Source organism: Amborella trichopoda, chromosome 13 (assembly GCF_054954075.1).
Source record: "Amborella trichopoda isolate Santa Cruz 75 chromosome 13, AtrichopodaSantaCruz75HAP2 v2.0, whole genome shotgun sequence".
NCBI lineage: Eukaryota > Viridiplantae > Streptophyta > Magnoliopsida > Amborellales > Amborellaceae > Amborella > Amborella trichopoda.
The window spans coordinates 51538147-51560570 of NC_142348.1; the positions used below are offsets into that span (position 1 = coordinate 51538147).

At 33.0% G+C, this 22424-nt stretch overlaps 2 protein-coding genes across 7 annotated transcripts; both read left to right on the forward strand.

The window, feature by feature from the left end:
• The first annotated feature begins 1010 nt into the window (after positions 1-1010).
• Positions 1011-7294, forward strand: LOC18445876 (nucleotide-sensitive chloride conductance regulator (ICln) family protein). The gene is made up of 7 exons (XM_006856002.4): positions 1011-1238; positions 1431-1554; positions 3854-3977; positions 4207-4266; positions 4360-4425; positions 4521-4618; positions 6895-7294. The coding sequence occupies exons 1-7, from the start codon at positions 1078-1080 to the stop codon at positions 6967-6969; spliced, it is 708 nt and encodes a 235-aa protein (XP_006856064.1). The 5' UTR covers positions 1011-1077; the 3' UTR covers positions 6970-7294.
• Positions 7295-10493: 3199 nt separating this feature from the next.
• LOC18445875 (uncharacterized) lies at positions 10494-16773 on the forward strand. Of its 6 annotated transcripts, XR_016048527.1 has the most exons (9): positions 10519-10878; positions 11705-11821; positions 12224-12371; positions 12880-13045; positions 13466-13555; positions 15011-15065; positions 15180-15302; positions 15960-16016; positions 16392-16773. XR_016048527.1 is itself a non-coding variant. In XM_006856001.4 (8 exons), exons 1-8 carry the CDS (start codon positions 10706-10708, stop codon positions 16514-16516), a joined length of 888 nt encoding a protein of 295 aa, XP_006856063.2. In that variant the 5' UTR covers positions 10494-10705; the 3' UTR covers positions 16517-16773. The 6 variants fall into 6 exon arrangements, 5 of the variants coding, with proteins under 5 accessions (XP_006856063.2, XP_011627690.2, XP_020530173.2 ...); XM_006856001.4 differs by lacking the exon at positions 12880-13045 and having other exon boundaries at positions 10494-10878; XM_020674514.2 differs by lacking the exon at positions 12880-13045 and having other exon boundaries at positions 10748-10878; positions 11694-11821.
• Positions 16774-22424: the final 5651 nt, after the last annotated feature.

The window sequence follows — 22424 nt, forward strand, 5'->3', positions numbered from 1 at the left end:
TTTTAAATATAATTTGATTTTAATTTTTCGAGAATATATAATCATATTATTAATATAAGAAAAATAAAAATATAAAAAAAATAATTATATTAAGAAAACATTTGGACAGTTAGTTACACTTGTTTTTAGATAGGCCACCTATTTGCATCCACTTTTAAGAAGGATGTTTTATACCTCTAGACCGCATATTGTAGAAATATAGTCCAGCCCGCATGAAACAATTTTTTTTTCAATAAATATGTAATTCATGTCGTGAAAGTTCAAAGTCAAGATTTTGGTTATAAGTCGAGCAACTTTTGATGTTGAAGGTTTGAGGCCATGGCTTGAAGTCTTAACCCCCAATCTTCAAAATCCGTAGGCGACTGCAGCGAAGTTCTTACTTGGTCCATCAAAGTTCTAAGTTTGGGTATTTTGAAAATAAAATTGTATGAATAAAAAAAGGGAAAAGCTTATATAGAGCCGAGGCTCTAAACAATCACATTCGAGCCTTTCTCAAAAATTTCACTACATGAGATTGTTTTGATGCCTAAAAATCCTCAAATTGATCATCTTGACATCGAGATGCATGGACATGAGAAAAAAAATTGATTTTCAGTTTTGAAAATAATGTATTTTATAATTCATTTTTTGATTATTAATTTTCAAGATTTTCAAGTTTTCATAAATATATAGATCTGCACTATTTTTGAAGCTTTAAACTTTATAAATAAAGATAAAAATATATTTTAAAGCTATCACAATGATTTTCAGTGCTCGAACCACATTTCTCGATGCTATTTAAAGATAGGTGATTGTTTAGAGCCTAGGCTCTATACAAACCATACCCAAAAAAAAAATTCAAAAATTCAAATTTTTTTTACAATAAATTAATTGAGGGGAAGCATAAATTTCTCACGTATTCCCGCTTCAATAGTAGGTAGATATCATCTCGCCATTGGGCAAAATGTTGTGGTTATTTGTTTATCATTTTACCGCTATAAATAACGGGAAAGGGGGTTCAGGCGGTCTCCATCTTTCTCAAAGCGAAAAAATTTCACATTTTGAACCCCAGAAAAAACAGAGAAAAAAGTTGCAGAAATGGGGTTAGGGTTTGTAGAGGTTACTGAAAGAGGAGAAGCAGGAAAACCTTATTTCGACCATGAAAATGGCGAGGAGCTTATGCACGTCGAACCAGAAATAGCTCTGGTTTTCGGCACCAACCCTCCTGAATCGCCTGGCACTCTTTACATCTCTTCAAAGTAAGGACTCTAGTTTCTTCTCTCTCTCTCTCTCTCTCTCCAGAACGACTTCTTTTTCAGTTTTTGGCTCTCTAAAACATACTATTGGATTGTTTATCTGCCTGTGGAGCTTGTTTGTTGAATTCATTATCGTTCTAGGATTTATCCGTTTTTTTTGGGGTTTTTTATGTTTTATTTTGGTTGTTTTTATAGGAGAGTGGTTTGGTTAAGCGATTTGGATAGGCGAAAGGGGTATGCTGTCGATTTTTTGTCTGTTTCTTTGCATGCGATCTCGAGGGATCCAGAGGCTTATCCTTCACCATGCATTTATGCTCAGGTATTAGTGCTGTTTTTTTTACTGTATTTCAGGATCTTTCTTTGGTTTTTTTGGGTTTGAGAATTATAGAGGCTTGATATTCTATGATTGTCAGGAGTTTTGGATTTTTCAATGTTGTCTATGCCCATTTATTGCTTGGGGGTTTATTTAGCTGGAAGAAATAGGCTCTAGGGTGAAGTCCGTAAAATTGGTGTAGTTTGTACTGTTTTTGCCATAATTTGGTGGATGCTCGTAAACTTGGGTTTGTGAGTGGAGTGCTTTTTGATTGGGTGGAATTTTTATTTTTTGTGTTCTTTTCATAGTTTTTGAAATTGGAATTGTGGAGTTCGGACAAGTTGAGTTTGATCATTCCATTGTCTACTGGTTAGTTTGGTTTGCATTGATACATTTATGGTTAATTGCAAGCAATTAATTATTGAGATTATTGGAAATCAGTACAGAGTTATCTAACCCATAACGGCGTAAATCGTAGTTAAGCAGAAAATTCCTGAGAATTCCAAACAATTTCTTTGAACATATATAACCCCTGATTATCGGCATGTGGCATACTTAGATTTCAACAATTCTAACTTAACTGAAGAAACTTAATGCAAACGGGAAAATGTCCAATGCTCCTACGGAATATTATGTATGGTACTCATACAGCCAATCCAACATCCGTAGGTATTAACAATTGCTTGAGATGAGTCTTTGCCCTATCTTTGAAGTTTGTCTTGTTTGTCAGCACAACAGCTGCTTATCTCCACTGTCCATTAATAAGTATGAATGTTGGATGGCTGGTCTGAGTACCTCCCACTGTACTTGTTAGAATAGTGGGATACAGCCCAAAGATAAAGATTAGTCATTTTAAATATGTATTTTAACATTTGGGGTTTTCTCCCAACAGTTTCCTTTAAGTAAATAAAATGTTAGTTCATCTTTTTCTCAAATAAAAAAGAGAGGAAATGTTAGAGCTCCGCATATCATAATTACTTCAAGTAACAAAATAAAAAATTGAAATAAAAGTGTTAAATATACATACCAATTGTTACTTGAGTCTACCAAATCACAGATCTCCTGGCCAGATACCTATTCTGTTTGAATTCACTATTGATTTTTCATGGATGCGCCATGAGATACACTGGAAGTTTCAGAAACAATGTATTCAAGATCATTAATAGATTGAAAAGCAAAAAAAGCTATTTCAGAACCCTGAGCCTAATAATTCTTTGAATAAGATGCATTATAGTGTAAGGGGAGTTGTTGGAAGTAAGGAATGAGCTCGGAACTTGGAGGGTGTCTTCCCTGATGTTCATATTGGGCTTGGCGCTTAATTTAAGAAGTATTCAGAATTCAGTGTCAAATTTTCTTTTATTTTTCATTTCTGATCAAAGCCATTGTCATTAATTTTTTGATGGTTCTTTTACTTTTCAGGCTTAGTTATAGAAACAGTTGGAGGCTTACTTTTGGGATGTTTGTTTGGGAACTGGCATGAAGTCTATGAACAATTCATGGTTGAAGAGTCAAAAGATTCTTGCTCAGGTTGATCTAGGTTAGGTAGTCAAGTCCAATTTCTTTGATGTGATAATTCTATCACTGTCTTCATTGGTTATATTCAGTGTAAAAACTTGTCTGCTCTCATGAGAACAAGTAAAACGGCCATATAGGGGTTTCTTGAATTGTGAATCAAAAAAATTAAATTCTTTCTGATTTTTTTTATGTAGCATTCATTTCTTTCTGAATATCAATGGCTGCTGTTTGTGGAAGGTGGCTTGCTTAGTGGGACTAGATTTGTGGCTGGGAAATAATTTCTTCCTGTCGTTTTTTGTGATATACAATATCGTCATCGTTCCTATCTCCATCCCATTTAAGTAGTTTGTTAAAGCTTGAAATGTCTCTTTTTATATTTGGAGCTTTGAAATTTTATTTTGGTGTAGGCTCTGTTTATGTGTCTTGGCACTTTATTCAGAAGCTCTTTTTTCCTCTTATTGCTGCATCTGTCAGCGTTCAGAATACTTCTAAGGAAAAGAAAGGAAAAAGAAAATGAAAAGTGTGGATAATCTTAAATAATCTGTAGAAGTTTGTATAGCAATAAGCCTTGTCCAGTTGGCATATTTTTTACATTTTCTTTGACCTACATATTGTGTTCCTATGTTCATTGACTCAGAAGTATATGAAGGGAAACTGCTACTTAAGATTTGCGGCACTAGCATCTTATCCTTCATTTTTGTCTCTTTTTTTAGTTATCCAGAAAAATATCCCCTAATTGCTTTGAATGGTATTTGCGTTTCATCATTCTGAGTTTTATACTTTTTTGCAGATTGAGACAGAAGCTGCTAGTGGTGAAGAAGATGATTCTGATACCTCAGACACTGAACCTGATCGGAAGTTTGAGCTGTCAAAGGTCACAGAGATGCGCCTTGTGCCATCAAATCCCAGCCATTGTATCCTTGGATGTCTCTCACATGTATATACTTTAATAATTTAATTCACAATATTGTTTGCATGTTTCTGTTTCCTCTAATATTTTAGCCTCGCACATAACCGCAATCTAACTTAAAAAGCTTTTGTGAAATAAAGCTAGAATCTTACACATCTCTTTCAACAAAAAAGTTTGCTCCTTCCTTTTTGATATATGCCTGTGATGGGATCCTTAATTTGGTTTTTCCATAGTGGATACGTTGTTCAATGTTTTCTGTCAGTGTGCTGAAATGAATCCTGACCAAGATGAAGGTAGCGATCCTTTCTTGATTATTATATGGGTTTTTTCCTTTCTTTTTTTGAAGATCCCTCAAATTGAGTGACCTCTACCCATGATTTCTCCAGAGGATGGAGAAGACGCTGGCTGGGTTTTTGGGGATGAAGAGGCAGGGGATGATGATGCAGCTTTAGGTTAGTTCAAATAAAGTTTTATACTTATTTTTTATTCATAATTTTTCTTAGTATGTGGGGAACTTCCACTTATATACTACTGTTCTTCTCTGTAGATGAAGACTCAGGTTGGTGTTTCTCTGAAAATTTTGCCAATCCTATCGGTCACTCAAATGGAGTGAAGGATAATGACCTTTCACGTACCATACTTGAGGTGTGTATATATTCGTCTTTGCTATCTGTTAAAAATTCCTGCATACAAAAACTGGGAAGCATATCATTTGTGATGAATATATGATGCAACATGGAGACATCCATTGTCTGTTCTTGGTGACAGGCAGTGGAGTTCCGCTTTCGCCATAGTTGCTAATTATCCACTGGGGTCTAAATTGCAAAGACACGTACCCATGTATCATCGTCTGACATGGATAAGAGTGCTAGAAACATCAAACCTGAAAACTGCCCTTTCAGATACGCGGGTGTTACCTTGGCATTTTTTCTTTCTTGTGTTGCTTGTCCACACTAAATGTGTCTATATGCCTCAACAAGGGACGAAACTCATCTGTATGTGTCTGCGAAAATCTCCACTCCAACATGCTTATCAGTATGTATATAACAAGTGTCTCAATGAAATACATCCATCTCTAAATTATATTCATATAGAAGCACTATTCATGGGTATTGAACTTTTGACTTTCAAGGTAACGTTTAAAGGAACAGCCACCTTGCCCTCAAGGTGAGTTTTATCCATGTTACATACAATGATAGCACTAGTAGTAGCTTCTGTAGAGTCCAAATAGCCATGATGGCCATTTTGGCCATGCATTCATTATAGTACATAACAAATTAAATTAAAGTGATTCATGTGGGACTCAAATAAAGCATTTAATATAAGTTCTTTATTATAGTACAAATAGTGTTTGTCAAATACTACAAAAATCATTTACTATAGTAGAAATAGTGTTTGTCAAATACTATAAACGTACAAAATATTAAAGGGCATTGTATGGGATTCAAAAATATATAGCTCGCATGCACTACGAATTTTAATCCTATATGACTCAAAATTATATAATCCCACATGATAAAGTTACATTGTCCCACGCTTAAAATAATATAGTCGAATATGGTCTCAAAATATTTTATCTAAAATTTAATAAAACACATAATTTGTTTTTATTTAAATTATATATGCTGTAATGTTATAAATTTCATTTATTACTTTTTGAAATACTTTACAGATTTATGTGTATATTAGATTAGTATGTAAAAAATCATTACGGCCCCAAGATGCCCACACAACTTTATATATAAATATTTAGTATATACATAAATCATATAATAAAATAATATATGAAATCTTATGAGCAAAAGCACACGTTGGAAAATATAAATATATTCTTATTCAATAAAAACAAAAAAAATATTTTTCTATTCTTTTGTTTTTCAAAATATGTTTTTTCAACTTTATTTGGAATAATGCTTTGCATTATCTTCTTCAATAAAATAATATTTTGAAGTATCTATTAACATATTTGATAGTTATGTGGATAAAATCATGTATATTTTATCCTAAAAGGATTCACGGTGAAATTCCTCAAATGGCACTTTGCATTTTAGGAATTAAAATGTGAACCACATTTACATTTTAAAGATAAAATTTTATGCGACTATTGAGTTTAAGTGTGGGATATGTAATTTTGAGTCCTATAGGACTCTAATTTTGAGTCACATGGGATTATATAATCTTGAGGGCTTGTGGGTTATAATTTTTTTAGTACCGTATAATACCCTCTAATGTTTTGTATTTTTGTAGTACATAACAAATAGTATTGTAATAAGTGGCGTATATTGAATACTTCATTTGAGTCCCATGTAAATCTCAACTTTTTTTAGGGTAAAATAATGAATGCATTTTTAAAACGGTATTGATGCCGTTTTGGACTTTTCCAGAAACTATTTCTTTTGTCGCTACAATCGTACCATATGGATAATAAGACTTGCAGTAAAGTGTGAGGTCGCTATTCTTTCTAATGTTATCTCGAAAACGCATGGGTTCTAATCCCATGAACTGCGTTTTTATATGAATGTAACTGGAATACGGCCTGTCTGTCTTTCATTGAGACAATTTTTATATACATGTTGATTGTGTTTTGGGGCAGGGAGCTTCTTAGACTTATACAGATCACGTGTATATAGGGGAAATCATAGTCAGTAGCACTGATGCAAAACTGTGGACCTAGTTTCTGCGTTACATAATCTGGGGCACATTAAATCTCTCCTGTCTATTTGGAACAATGGTGAAAGTCTTTGTTGTGTACCTTGTACCATATTGCTAGTTCATGTATAGTTCCCTTTTTTCCTTTTGTTGACAATGAGTTGAGTTGTTTGCTATTGATGACAAGGTTTTGTTCGAAAGTAATCCTTTTTTTTAGATAAATATTTTAATTGCTTCCTATCATTAGTTTTTTGTTTTTTTATGCATGGCAGTTCCAAATTGATGATCAGCGATTTGATGATGCTGAGGAAATGGAAAATGATACCCATGCTGACAGTCGTCGATGACAACATCGCTCTCTCTCTCTCTCTAGCACCAGTGGTTTGCTAGAGATCCCTAAGGCTATACATTGGAGCCACATTTTCTTTTTAGTTCGGTAATCTAAGAAATTAAAATTCAGTTGTTGACCAGTAATGCTGTTATAGAATACACTATGCAATAGCTAGTGCAGCCATTGGTTAAAACAGTTGGTTCAACATAGGTCTTGGTTGAACCAAATATGTAGAAAAAGGGTAGAAACAATGGAGGCCTGGAATTTTGAATTTTAATCTAGGGTTTTTTTTTTTGCTAGTGTAATCAAGGGTTAATTTAATGAGCTGATATTTTGGTTCATGTTCTTGATGTGGATTTGTGTAACTAATCCAAAACAAAGTGGGTCTTGTATGTTGGATTTTAGTGGTTCCTTTATATTTTTTTTTTGAGAAGATACCCTCTTATCTCAAATTTTTAACTTCTATATCTCATCCGATCCAAGAATTGAAAATATTACTTGTAAGCAAAAAAAACTCTCATCTTTTCTATCTTTAACCCCTTAAACCCTTTTGATCATGTATTATTGATCTCAACAACTTATGAAATGATTTTATCTCTCTTGTTTTAAAATTCTATCTTTTTCTTGCATTATTGTCTCTCTCTCTCAAAACTCTATGTCTAAGAGACTCAAAGTCCATCTTTGTCTTACATCGTCTCTCTCGTTCTCTTTCAAAATTTCATCTCTTCTTAAAACTCAAACTCCATTACTCTCTTTAAAACTCAATCTTTCTTTAAAACCCAAACTCCATATCTCTTTTTAAAACTATTTTTGTCTCACACGTAAGGTGTGGTCGTGGTTGAGCTCAAGTTAAACCTTTCGGTTGGTAAACTCATCGAGAAGCGAAGAGAGATAGAGTTTTAGAGAGAGATGGAGTTTGAATAAGGTGTTAGTTTGGTGTTTGTTTGGGTCAAAAATTTATGGTTAAAGGGGTCTAGGGGGTTGTAAGATAGAAACGATGGAGATTTTTTGTTTACAAGTAATATTTTCAAGGATATCATGAGATACGGAAGTTAAAAATAGAGGATAAAGAGATATTTTCTTTTTTTTTGTTTAGTTTATTGAGAGCTGCTTTTTGTGACGTGCTTGCAATGCCCAGCAAGAGTTTTTTTTGAAGTCTATGGCTCATGTCAAGAAAAACTGCTGCCATTGTCAATCTTATGCCTAAAAAGAGTTTGTTTTGTAGTTCATAGCTCATGTCAACAAAAATTGCTGTCGATCTCTGAGTTACTTTTGAGCATGGCTCGTAGAGCTCAAATTGGATTCAGTTTATTTGCTACTTCTTCAAGGGAGAGAGCATTTTGTAGGGTTTGCAGCTTTGCTAGGTACCCGATCAAATGTTGGAAAATCAACTTCTATTTTTAGAAAGCTTGCAAAATGATAATTTGACTTTATCAATCATGGATTTTAAAAAACAATGTCAATCATGGAAAATAACATGTCTTTTATGTTTTTTGGATTGTTTGGATTGTCTATTTCAAGTGGTCATGACTGTCATATTTGTTATTTTTGGTACTTCAAATTTTATAGTGGGGGAGGAAACATATTCACATGTGATAAGAAGGGTATTTATGATGATGAAACTAGATTTTCTAGTGGGGTTTTTATTGTGGGGAGAAGTTTATATAGAGCCGATGTTCTAAACAATCAAATTTGAGTCTACCTCAAAAATTTCATTAGAAGAGCTTGTTTTGATGCCGAAATATCTTAAAATTGATCATCTCGATATCAAGATTCATGGACCTGAGAAAAAAATGGATTTCAAGTTTTGGAAATAGTGTATTTTGCGACGCATTTTTTGAACGTCAATTTTCAAGATTTTCATAGATATATCGATCTACACTATTTTTGAATCTTTAAACTTTATAAATAAATGCAAAAATATTATTTTAAGGCTATCACAAAGATTTTATATTGAAACCACATATCTCAACACTATTTAAAGGTAAGCTCTAATTTGATTGTTTAGAGCCTAGGCTCTATAAAAACCGCACCCCCTTTATTGCGAGGCTTTACAAACTGCGGTAAAGCTTTAGCCCTAAAAATATTTACCCACATTTGATTATAAATATATTCTTTCTATAATGTGGCCCAACAAAAACTTAAAATTGACATTTTTTAAATTATATTAAAAAAGTTCATTCTTTATGTTTAAAAATTATTTATTTTTCCAAATACATGTTCGGCATGGTTGAGAAACTGAATGTTTCAACATATTATCTGAACCGTCCGTTTTCAAGATTTTTATAAGTTTATTGATTTACTTGATTTTAAACTTTTTAAAAATTTATAATTAGAGATGAAACTAGATTTTAATCTCATCTTATAATTTTTTTATTTTGTTTAAGGTCACAACCTAATACAAACCACGCCTTTTAAGTTTGAAGGAACTTTTTATGTGACTGTAACAACATATAAATTATACGCGACCCCACTTCTCAGCCGTTCAATCTTAATCGAACGGTTATTAATGTTCATGCCACATTAATCGAATGGTTATTAATTTTTTGATGAAATTTTGGGTGTCCCTCATAAAAGTAGGGTGAACTTAGAAAAAATGAAAAATAAATATTTTCTTTGTAATTTTTAGGGGTATTCTAGTAATTTGTCATCCCCTGAACACTTTTTTATTTTATTTTATTTATTTTTTATTTATTTTTATCATGTGCACTTTTATCAAATGTCTGCATATCTTAAATTTTGTTTTAAAATGATTTATAGAATAAAAATAAAAAATAAAAAACTTTGAGCCGTCCAATCAAGATCTAATGGTTAAGAGTTAGTTTGTGACATTGTGGCTCAAGCCATCTTAGCTATCTACTCAGATTTGATGACTAAGATCAGGGGACGAGTAGGTGGGGTTCCATAAAAACATTTCCCCTTTTAGCTCAATTTTTACTTAGTTTTTATTGAAATTGTGCTTTTAGTTCTAGAAATTCGGTATTTGGCAGTCCAGATTTGAATATCGAATTTTTAACCTATTTCGTTCAGAACAGTAAGTTGCAATATTTAAATTTCTTTCATAGAAAAATTTATTGCTCCTTCATTTATTTGTTAGAAATTATTTATCTTTAAAGATAAAAAAAATAAAATCTCCAATTACAAGCGTGAAAAATTACACTTCCAATTCCAAACTATCATAATTCATTCGTAATAAAATAAACTCTTGAACTTCGTAACACACTATAAGTCCATCTAATAGTTACAAATAATTGTGACATCCTTATAAGAAAGATAAATAGTCTTATAGTATATAATCTCATAAAAATATGGACAAGCTTCTATGCGGCCAGCCTATGTAGAAATGTGGGCTCGACAATAAATATATTTTTGAATATAATTTAATCTTAATTTTTAAATAATATAACGTCTTTAACAAAGAAAGATCATGAATATGAAAAAATAAAATTAAAAATATTAATTATATTAAAAAAATATTTGAACAGCTAGTTACAATTGTTTTTCGATGGACCGCCTATTTACGATGGACCGCCTATTTACGTGGTAAGATGATGCTTTATATCTCACCGCATGTTGTAGAATGCGGTCCAGCCTACCATAAAGCATTTCTCTCTCTACAAGTTTCTCATCTCTCATTCTCTCTCCCCTTTAGCATTCAAAGTTTCTCTCTCTAGAATATTATCAAATTTATCGGTCATTCTCTCTCCTCTTTAGTGTCAGCGGGTTGTGTTCCTCTTATTATATGAGGAGAGATGTGGGCTCTTATGCTCTGCAATGCCCTCCGCTTTCAAACTGGTCCTTATTCATCCAGGTTCTCTCTCCTCTTCTCCCAATCCCTAAGACCCTTTCTCTCTCTCCCTCTTCACATGGATAAGAACTCCAGTGCTTCTCCTTCCGCCTCAAACTCTTCTCTCTCTAGAAGACGGTACGTCCCTGAACGAAACCTAAAAGCTTCTGTTTTCTCTTTCTAGAAAGCACCAAAGTTATTATTTTTTATACCAGTTTAATTATCTATGACCTGTGATTAAATGGAGGATTCATATTAGGAGTTGTGTTTAAAGAGAGGAAAAAAAAAAAAAAAATGTGACAAAGGTCGTAAAACTGAGACATTTATGCTACTAAGCTCATGGTATATATTTTATTTTATAGCATTTAATTGCTTTATTTTTTCCTGGAAAATTTGTTTTCATCGCGATAATTTTTTAGGTTCATAGCACTTGTTGCTGAACTCCCTGGGAGCAATTTCTGTTTTTTTTTTTTGGAGAACTTTTTTAATGGTGAGAGTCCCTGAACCCTAATTTTATTTTGTCAGCCATGTGGAAATTATAGAATTGAAGTTGGGAATAGAATTGGATGCCTCTTTATTAATGTGTGTGTGTGTGAGAGAGAGATGCTTCATAAGGCCCTTGAGGCAGTGGAGTTTTCTTTTTAGTCTTTCTTATCTTGATACAAAAATATAGATTATTTTGATAATGCTGTGTAGTTCTTTTTGTGCTTACTTTAATGGCTGAAAGAACATTTAGTACTAGAACAACAACTTTGTAATGTTTTCTTTGACACATGATAAAAGGAGACGTTCCTTCCCCCACACACACATACACACACAAAAAAGGAAAAAGCAGAGCATGATTAAAGGAAAGAGCTTAAAGGAGCTGAATGGGGAGAGAGGCATGCTTTTTATAAAAAGAAAAAAAAAAAGAGACATGATGAAAAGGAATTGTGTGATAAAATTTGGTGTAGCTGGGTGTCAGGGGAAGCAGTTCAGAATGGGGTGCTTCTCAAACCGCAGAAGATCGAAGGACTTCGAGAGGTGGACGAGGTTCAAAGGAAACAAAAATGGATAAGATCGATGCCCTTGGTCGACTGCTGTGAGATTTCTTATATTTCTCTCTCTATCTCTTTTTTTCCCAGTTTATGAGAATTGAAATCCATTGTCTTTTCTTTCTCTTTCTATTCTTAATTTTTTGCGAAGGGCATTTATTTGTCTTGAACTCTTAATTGTGCCCATTCTTATGTCATTGTTGCTTTTTTTTTTTTGTGCATTACTTAATGGTGTTTCAAGCATGGATTTTTTTTTTATTAACGTTTTTCAGTTGGTAAGTGGGGGTGGGATTGGAACAGGTAGTTTCTTTGAACATTGCTGAATATCAACAGTTTAGGAGCTTCATATATAACTATGAATCGAACTTTTTTATTTGTATATATTTCTATTGTTGTAATGTGGTTTCTTATTAATTTATATTTACCTTATTACAACATCTTGCCTCCAGAACAAGGATTTTGCGCCATATGGCTTCTGAGTTGAATTTGAATATGCGGAGTGATGGTTATGTAAGGGTGAGCGACTTGTTGGAATTGAACCTGCGAACATTTGCTAATGTTGCCCTAAAAGCACATACCATCGAAGATATTAAGGAGGTAAGTTGATTTGATAGCTTCTCTAGCACAAGTTTTTAGTTTACCACTTTTTTCTATTTTATTTCATTGCTAATATGCGGTGTTTTTCTTTTTTTAATAAATGGAATTATAGTCAAAAGAGGTCAATTACAAGGTTTTCAAACTCAAATTTTGATAAATGATCAGTTTTATCTCTTTTCCCAAATTAGGATATTTCATTTGAAGTGTAGATACTCTATTGTTAGAAATATCTTAAGTTAACTATCTCTTGTTTTGGAAAGAAATTTACCTTTCTCAATTAGAATTCACTTTCTATCTTTGGGATCTGGTGCTACATTGCTGCATTGACTCTATTATAAGCTGATTCTTAACTTTATATCATATCTTGACATTAGTATGCAGGTCTTAGTTGATGTGGCCCCAACCCTCAATTATAGTTCTATGCATGTTTCCTTATCAATTAGATATTTTATCCATATCATTTAGGTTAGGGATTGTATACAATGAGACTATTTATCTTTGATACAAGGTGGTCACAATTACTTACAACCATCCGATGTGAAGTTTGAAAGCTTGGATGTGTCACAAAATTCGAGAAAAAATCTTTTGAAGTTTGAGCTTGGTCAATGGAATAATTGCAGTCATCCAATTTCACATCTAATGGTCAAGATTAATGTGACCACCTTGTACCAAAGGTAAATGGTCTCATCCTATACTTTCCATTTAGTTTATAGACATATCCATTTCTTCATGTCTGGATCTAGGAGACTCTGTTGAATGATCCATTACTCTTAGTGTATTCTTGAAGAATATTTGTGTTTTTCCATCTGATTTTAAATATTTCCACATTTTTATATCTTGTTTGGGAGTAGTCATTTGCAATATTACCCATTTCCTTTTTGTCATTTTGTAAACCATAAGCCGACCTGATGTCTTCACAACTTCACACACATACACACACGAGTTAGGCATTTTAGCAGATTATTATGTTTTTTTCTACTGGATCAATGTATTTTACCACTATTTTGTAGAAAAAGAAATACCATATGTGTGCCAATACATGGTTCCTAATGGTTTATATAGATTCTAATGCTTTTGATGTACACATTATGCAGGCTGTAAGGAAGGACAGCAAACAACGTTTCAGCCTTCTGGAAGAAAATGGGGAGCTTTTGATTCGTGCCAATCAGGGCCACTCAATAAAGGTAGATATCTAGATACGACCTTAGTGAGGAGTCAATTGTTGGGCGCGATTAGTTTGTTAATTAGAACACTATTTCCCTAGTTCGATTCCTACTACAAAACTACCCATGTGGGTAGACATTGTTTGAAATGAGATTCACCCAACCTTTTACGTCGTACGGGAGTAGACGGAAGACGATTTCTAAAATGAGACTTTGAAAATGAACAAGAGTTTAGGCTCATGTTTGGAGCTGGTTGACAGAAATGCTTCAAAATGATTTTGGAGGAGCATGAAATGATTGCAAAGTAATTCGAAATGATATGAAATTATGATGAAATGATGGTGGTTTTGCATTGGACCAGTATACAATCCCCATTAACCCCCCCTCCATTATTGTTTCCCATTGGATTCCCACAGCTACCATTACTATTGGCATCCCCCACTTCTCTCTTTCTCATTCCTCCCCATATTGCTTGTCCCCCTCCATCTCTCTAAATTTTTGTAGATAACTCTTCAATGCTCAACATACCCTTCAAACCCAAGAGTGGGCACCCAAGAGTGGTCATGGCCCAAGGCAAATCATCCCCCAGTGATGATCTTCCTCCTCTCTCTCCGACATTTATCAAAGGCCTCCGCTATTTATGAACTCGGAGATGCATTCCTCTTCATGGCCCTTGTCTTCCTCTTCAACTCATGGCTTTCCTAGGCCTCTTCAAAGCCCAAAGGATAGAGAGACGTGGCCAAAATTTGGCGCCAGGCTCTCTCCTTTGGCCACATGCCCCTCAAGCTCTTCCCTTCGGCACGAAGGGATTTTATATTTATTTTTTTTATGCTTTATCTGAGGTATGGAGGACTCGGCCAAACCCACCCCGACTCGGCTTGGGCCAGGGCCGTGTACGTGCCCCGAGTCAAATAAAAAACATTGCTCTACAGTCCCAATTATCACAATAAAGTAACCCAAAAGATATTCTACTCCATCGGGTAAAGCCCCACCTAGAATTAATTTTAGGACCCCAAAATTTTGAGATATAACCTCTTTAACACATAGATTAACCTCAATAATTAAAAAAAAATCCTAACTCTGAGCACTGGAAAAAAATAATGTCTCAAGATTGAATAGAAACAATCCAATTTTTAGAGGGTGAGATCTAAATGTTAAAAAATTCAAATTTCAATTTTTTTCATTTGAGAACAATCATCTAGTTATTCTTAGGTGTTTCCCAAAATTCCAAATTGAAAAAATCATCCCAAGTAGAGACTGAGGGAGTAGAAGTAAACTATGCTTCCGAGGGAAAACAGTATACATGCTCATAAAGCAAATAAGCTTCTCTATTTTAACTTTATCTCAAAAAAAAGAGTAAAGAAGCATCTCTTAATTATAATTATCCCTGACCACTTTTGTCTTTTTGTAGAACATACTTGACTGGCTGTACCTAATCATTGGACTCATTGTTGGTTTTGATGTTTCACTTTCCAGGATATTACATCGGAAAGCTTATTGAAGCCGATCCTCTCTGCTGATGAAGTCCAAGGTGATCTCTGCCCCTCTGGCTCTCTCTCTCTCTCTCTGGCCCCCGCCCCCCAAAAAAAAACATTTCAAGAATGGTTAAATATAACTCTAAAAGCTACCATGCTCAATTATGCAGTTTGTGTACATGGAACATACAAGAAGAATCTTGATTCAATCTTGCATTCCGGGCTCCAACGTATGTCGAGGATACATGTTCACTTCTCCAGTGGCTTGCCAACAGATGGAGAAGTAATTAGTGGTATGTTCTTTCACGAATTACATGTGAATGAAGTTATCCAAAAAAAATTGAATTATAAAAAAAAATTGAAAAAAAATTGCGGAAAGATGTATTGCTTCTGGTTACCAAGGGAAACTCTCTAGTCATTATTGTTTTTTATTTCTTAGAGGTGTAATGGTAATGTAGCAAGTAAGAAAAGGAGAATATAATCTGCAGAAATGATAGAGAAGAAAATGAAGTCTGGGAATGATGAGAAAATGAATCAGGTGAAGGAGATTGAATAAGAAAGGAGGAAACTGGAAATGTTGATAAAGGAGATGCGAAGATGAAATTGAAGTAGAGGAAGAGAAAGGGTATCATCAAAGAAAAAATGGAGGGGAAAAAGATGATGAAATGCAAGGCCAAAAAAAAAAAAAAAAGAAGAAGAAGAAGAAGAAGAAAGGAAGAGGTGAAACACTTGCAATGAAGGATTTTCTCAAGAGAAATGTGGATTTTTTTTCCTTACAGTTCTATTAAAAGAGATGGAAGATTTTTAGTTTTTATATATGCATTTCTTTAGGTTTCTGATTAAACTATATGTATGATGCACGCACTTTCTTTAGGTCATTATTATAAGAATTAAGTGTGTGATATTTAGGTTAATTAAGTTCTAACCGAACTACTGATTCTTATTTCCAGGAATGCGTCGTCATGTCAATGTTTTGATTTTCTTAGATGTCGAAAAAGCTTTGCAAGGTAATTACTGTGTTTTTTATTAGATGTGCTTTCTATGTGTCTTGACACATGTAATTGTGTGCCTGGAGAGATCCAACCATTTGATTTTGATTGGATGGCTGTGGGTGAGCAGACAACAAAATCATACATTAATTGTGGCCCAACAAAATACAGCTGGCAGCCGCTCTTAACATTGTTCCATGCTCACTCCTAGTCATCCAATTAAGATTGTATGAATGTGGATCTCCAGACACGAGTTATATGTTTATAGGGGCACAAAAAAGTTCCCTTGTTTATACCTCAAAAACAAAAAGGTTCCCTTTTTGGATGGTCTAAAATTTCATAAGAAATGTTTGATGATCCATTTGTTGAAGTATTTTGAACCTCTTGATTCAGATGGGATGAAGCTTTACATATCAGACAATAAGGTAATTTTAACAGAGGGGTTTGATGGGGTAGTGCCTGTCAAATACTTTACCAATATAGAAACATGGCCTGGTAGGCAATCCATTCCTTTTTGATTAAGATGTTCATTATCTCCTCTTCCTTATAATGCCTCTGCACGCCCCCCTCCTGTCTCTCTGGGGTTGAGAGGCATGGGAATTCTCTTTGGGTTTTCCTGTAGAAGCATGAGAAGCAGAAACATGGTTGAAAAGCATGAGAACGGCAAAAGCTGGTGTTGAGTTGAGCTACCTTAATGCAAATTTTAATTATTATTTCAGGAACTTAAGACATTGTAATGTTTATATTAGGAGTCCAATTTTACGCGTTTTGGCTATTTCCTTCTCTCTCATATTTGTGCTCTCCTTTTCTTTTTTCTTTGTTTTTTTTTTTTTTTACGCACCCATGCATGGGTGGAGAGTGCAGCAGGATTCTAACTTGGGATGTAGTATTGCAATTGTCACGAACTTGACAAATTACCCACGCTTGAATTCTGAAAAAATTGCAGAAAGTGTGTGCATGATACATAATGTCATGCTAAAATATTCGAGCTGCGGTGTGCTTCGTCCTATTTAACACATCTAGGAATAAAGTTTTGTACATTTATACATAGAATCATTTTTACAGAGGAAAAATTAACTTCTCTTATACATAGGATCTCAGATTTTGCACACACCTAGATCTCATCAAGGTGATTAAACTATAAGAGAATATTCAATTTGCAGAGGAAAATGGGAAAAAATGAGTCTGCCATATGTAGTGGCAGCATGCCCTTCATGGTCAGTAGATATAGGCCTTTAAAACATTAAAATAAAATTATTTTAAATTATTCATTTCTTGATTAAAAATATAGAAATATACACCTTAAAACAATTGTGAGCATTGAGTATTCTTTCTAGTAAACAAGATTTTGCTCAACATAAGGATTAAGAGAAAATATCATTGATATGGTCAAACCAGCCCATATAATTTGAGTTTTTTGAGTTGGTTAAATCAAGTAGTATGTTACTAAGTGGTTTCTTTAAAATGTATTTTCACTGGCGTACCTTAAAAATATGGTTAAATGATTTAGTATTAGCAATAAATTGGCTTCTTTAAAAATGTGATTACATTTGAGTACCTTGAAAAACTTTAGAAGGGTACTTCTTTTAAATTAAATCTTGAAAAAGTATGGGGGTATTTTGATAATTATTTGAACTTAAGTGGCCTCAATCAAATGATGTAAATACCTGTACTTGTTTGTAGTTGAGTTTTATATTGAGAACACACTGTTTTTGCTAGCCCAAAATAATCCTGAGTATTTTATATCATTTGATTCTATTGGAGCCAAATCATAGCTCTACTATTGCTTCTTCTGGGCTCCGAACTCCGCAAATATATATATCTTTTCATAAAAACATTTTATTTTTGGGTTTAGAATTCATAACAAGTAACAATTTGGCTACATTTGTTTTAGGGTGCAGTTGGCATACGGATGCATTCGCAGTTGTAGAGGTAAGGTGCACCTTCAAATTTTATCATGGTATATAATTTTGATGTAAAATGTTTTTAGGATTATTACAAAATCTATTTTTATATCTAATTATAAAATATTTAAATTTTAAAAATAGTTAAAATCAAGTAGATCTATAAACATATGAAAATCTTGAAAATGGACGGTGTAGATAATATGCTGTAAAATGCACTATTTTTTAGATTTTAAATTTTTTTTTTTTCTCATGTTCATATATCTCGATGTCGAGATGATCAATCAAAGGGCTTTTCAACATTAAAACTACCTTTTCCGATAGATTTTTGAAGTGCATCCGTAGTTCTACTTTATAAGGTTGCATCCTTATATAAACTTTAAATAACTAGATATTTGAGTGAAATGATCTTATTAGAGTGACCGCAATAGTGATAAACAAGGTGATTTCACCACCTTTCTGAATTTTGATGCGATTCAGCAATTTTAATGATATTTTCTTGAAAATGAGCGAGCTTGAAAATTTGGAAATGCGAGGGAAAACTAAATGATTAATATAAAAAATGAATAATGATCCTATAAGATCCTCCCCCACCTATGTGTGTAGGATTCTAAAGAATCACCATTAAAGTTGGTATGGATTTCTAAAAAAGTTATCATATGATACAGGACTTGATTTTTCTATAGATCCGTGTCAAATTTAATGGTGCTTCATTAGGGCTCTATATACATGGGTAGTGGGGGGTCCTATAAGATCATTTTTCATAAAAAATTATTAGCAAAAGATTGAAGATTTCTTTCCTAATTTAAATAAGAGAAATCGTGTAAAAGTCACAATGAACTCAAGGTTCAAAACATCGGGCGAGTCGATCGGCCTCGGCCAAGTTCCTCGGCCTCGTCTTACTGCCGAGGCTGAGTCGCCCAAGTCCTTGGTATAGTAGTGTTTTAGGCATAGGGTGAATATGCCTTGCTGAAAACACAGAAGACTCAGTTCATAAAACATAAAAATCGTTCGAGCTTTCGTATTTGGCGGACAAAACTCGTTTTTTTTGTAATATGAAAACTATTGTAAACTGAAATCTTAAATTTGCGAGGGATTTTGATTAATTTTTGGAATCTTTCCATGTTTTTATCAGCAATATTATGTTTATGATAAGATTTGGGTTCAACAAAACCCAAATCAAACAACATTTATCACAAAATTATTGAGTTTTTAGGGTTCTTCGTTCAGAAAAAAAAAATCACCAATCTCTTACGTTATTTCTTATTTATCCATGAATTGATTGATTATGGGTTCATTTTCAATCTAATGAAGTTATCTACAAAAGCCCTTTGCTGATTCTCATGTTTATCAAGTTTAAGATCATTAAATTTTTGGTTTTAGGGTTCTATCCGTGATTTCTTTTCTTGTCAAACCTCATTGTTCTCGATGATTTGCACACCAAATCAGAAGATTTTTGGTTTGTTTTGAAGCTTTTGAAATCCGCTTCAAGAGCCTTATACAGATACTTGTTTTCTTTCACCATTATCAACTGATTTCGTGCATCAAAGAGGTAACATCCTTAGATTGTGAAAAAATCGTCAACTCTATCATTTCTCTCTAATTATTCCATAGTTTTTTATGATTATTAGTGTATTTTGTAGTTTATTTTGAAGTTTTTGAAACCATCTTCAAAATCCCTACAAATCGGTGTTTTTTTTTGCTTCAATATTGATTAATTTCGTGCATCATAGAGCTAATATCAATAAACAATCAAAAAATTACAAAACCTAATATTTTCTCTAATTTATTAACAACAATGTTTTGATCTTTTTTTTAAAGATATTGAAATAACTTGAAAACCTATATGTTACTTTGTGTTTGTTTGCTTCAATATCATTTGATTTATTACATCCTATAGATAATATCGATGAACTGTACATGTTCCGCTAAATCTATTGTTTCTCCTTAATTACTCAACAATGTTTTATAATTTTTTTATTTGTTTCAAATATATTGAGATTAGCTTCAGTAGCCCTATATAGATTCGTCTTTTTTTTATGTTCCAATATCAATTGATTTTGTGCATCAAAGAGGTAATATTGATGAACTGTCAAAAAATTGAAAAATATATTATTTCTCTCTAATTTCTCAACAATAATTTGTTGATTATTAGTTTTTTTTTTCTTTTTTAATATATTGAAACAAACTTGAAATCTCCTATAGGGATGGCTACCTCATTGCATAGCCTCACTCTGATAGCGAGACCCAAGAAGAGCCTTAACCCCATTTTCACTTATTTTTTCCTATTGCTTTTTTGTGTTTTGATTTATTAAAGACATCATGTTAGATGGAATTTTGTCATGGCAGCATATTTCTTTACAGTAACAAGGGAAATTATCAAAATTACTCATATTTAATTAATTCCAAAAACAAATATCTCTTTTGCCAGAGCGCATGTGTATTTTTATCTCTTTTGGGGTTTTAAGACCTCATGATTTGTAAGATTTTTTTGTTTTTTAATAGTTATAAAAAAAGGAGCTCCAAAAAAAAGTAGTAATATGAAAAAATGAGGGGGTCATTTTTTTAGAATTCATGAGATATAAGAATTTTTTTTTTTAAAGAGCTAAGATAAAAAAGAGTACCTAAAAAAAAAAAGTAGCCCCCTCCCACAATCGAACTCAATACCTCTTAATCTCTTATAGACTCACACGACATAAATTATTTTTAAAGAGAGTTATAGAAAAAAGAGCCCCAAAATAATTCAAACCATTTAATAAATATGGAGTTAAAAAATATATTTTTTAATAGAGTTAAAAGAAAGCCAAGTCATTGAGAAGGACCGAGGGTACTAACTAATTTGCCATACATAACCGTAGTAACAATGGTGGCCAGCATTTTATATAGAGCTAGTCTTTATTTGCTCTAAAAAAAAAAAAACCGTAGTAACAATGGTGGTGCCTGCATTTTTTGTAGAGGTCTTTATTTGTTATAGAGATTGCATTTTATATAGAGCTAGACTTTACTTGCTATAAAGACAAAAAATGGTTTGCTATAAGGAAAACGTTTATATAAGGATGCTACTTTATAATGTAGAACTACGGATGCCCCTCAAAAATTCATCAGAAAAGGTAGTTTTAATGTTGAAAAACCCTTTGATTGATCATCTTGACATCGAGATGTATGACTAATGAAAAATAAAAAGATTTTAAGTTTTAGAAATAGTGTATTTTACAACATATTATCTACATCGTCCATTTTCAAGATTTTCATATGTTTGTAGATCTACTTGATTTTAATCATTTTTGAAATTTAAAATTTCATAATTAGATATAAAAATAGATTTTGAGATAATCCCAAGAACATTTTACATCAAAATTATATACCATGATAAAATTTGAAAGTGCACCTTACCTCTACACCTACATATGCATCCGAATGCAAATTGCACCCTTGCTATAAAGACAAAAAAATGATTTTGCTAGTATTTTATGTAGAGCTAGTATTTATTTGCTCTAAAGACTGCACTTTATATAGAGCTGGTGTTTATTAGTGTTTATTTGCGACAAAAGACTACACTTTATATAGAGCTAGTGTTTATTTGCGACAAAAGATTGGTTTGCGATAATGACTTTTTGATTCGAAGGGAATTGGATCCCATGACATTTCAAATGGCGGGGATAGAAGACATGGGACAACACACTACCCAAAACCAACACACGACTAATAATTAAAATTTGCTGCTGGTTTTATATATACACTTCATTTGCATGATTGTTTAAAAAAAAATTGAGGTTGATTCAGCTGAGGAACTCGGACTCCGCTGAGTACATTGCCTCAGCCATGGCTCGAGTACCTTGGTCGAGTTTATGTTTTTAACATTGGTTGGACTACCTTTTGGTCAATAAAACTCCCTGCATCAGTTCCAAGCTTGGATAGGACGAGGGTTGCATCGATGATGAGGATGACCATTTGGTTCATAAGTTCGGTAATTTTACTATACGGACTTACCCCTTAGATTGATTGATTTATTTTTATTGTTTTTTGAAGTTTGTCCTTATTTCGATGTTTGAACATCAAACTTTTTTTTTTTTTTTTTTTTAACTTTTGCAGGGCAATCCGATGTATAAAATATCGAAATTCGATAACAGAGACATCCTACTACCCTACACGTTTGGCCCCTATCGTGTATGGGGTAGTATGGTCTAATGTTTGTAACATCAGATTGCTTTGAAGTAAAAAATAAATATAGTTCAATGAGATGTTTTCATTATGCGACTGTCCTACAAATGGGGTGGTTTGATATTTTGAACATTAGACTTCTCTACAAAAGTAAAAAAAAAAAAAATACAAAGAAAAAAAAAGTAACATGTTTGAAATATTGAAATGGGTCAAACTTTAGAGAAAAAATAAAATAAAATCAAAGGTTGGGACCTCATGGTAGAATTACTAAACTTATGAGCTAGAAAGTAAATTTTGCCGGTAAAAAGCCTAAACTTCACATGGAGACACTACTGTGATTTGTACAAGGCTTGGGCGTTAA

Excerpts from the sequence above, each read along its gene's own strand:
- LOC18445876 (XM_006856002.4), top strand. The coding sequence starts at position 1,078 with ATGGGGTTAGGGTTTGTAGAGGTTACTGAAAGAGGAGAAGCAGGAAAA. Across the intron at positions 1,239-1,430 it reads ACTCTTTACATCTCTTCAAA|GAGAGTGGTTTGGTTAAGCG; the intron begins GTAAGGACTCTA and ends TTGTTTTTATAG. Across the intron at positions 4,619-6,894 it reads TTTCACGTACCATACTTGAG|TTCCAAATTGATGATCAGCG; the intron begins GTGTGTATATAT and ends TATGCATGGCAG.
- LOC18445875 (XM_006856001.4), top strand. The coding sequence starts at position 10,706 with ATGTGGGCTCTTATGCTCTGCAATGCCCTCCGCTTTCAAACTGGTCCT. Across the intron at positions 10,879-11,704 it reads TCTTCTCTCTCTAGAAGACG|GGGAAGCAGTTCAGAATGGG; the intron begins GTACGTCCCTGA and ends GCTGGGTGTCAG. Across the intron at positions 12,372-13,465 it reads CCATCGAAGATATTAAGGAG|GCTGTAAGGAAGGACAGCAA; the intron begins GTAAGTTGATTT and ends CACATTATGCAG.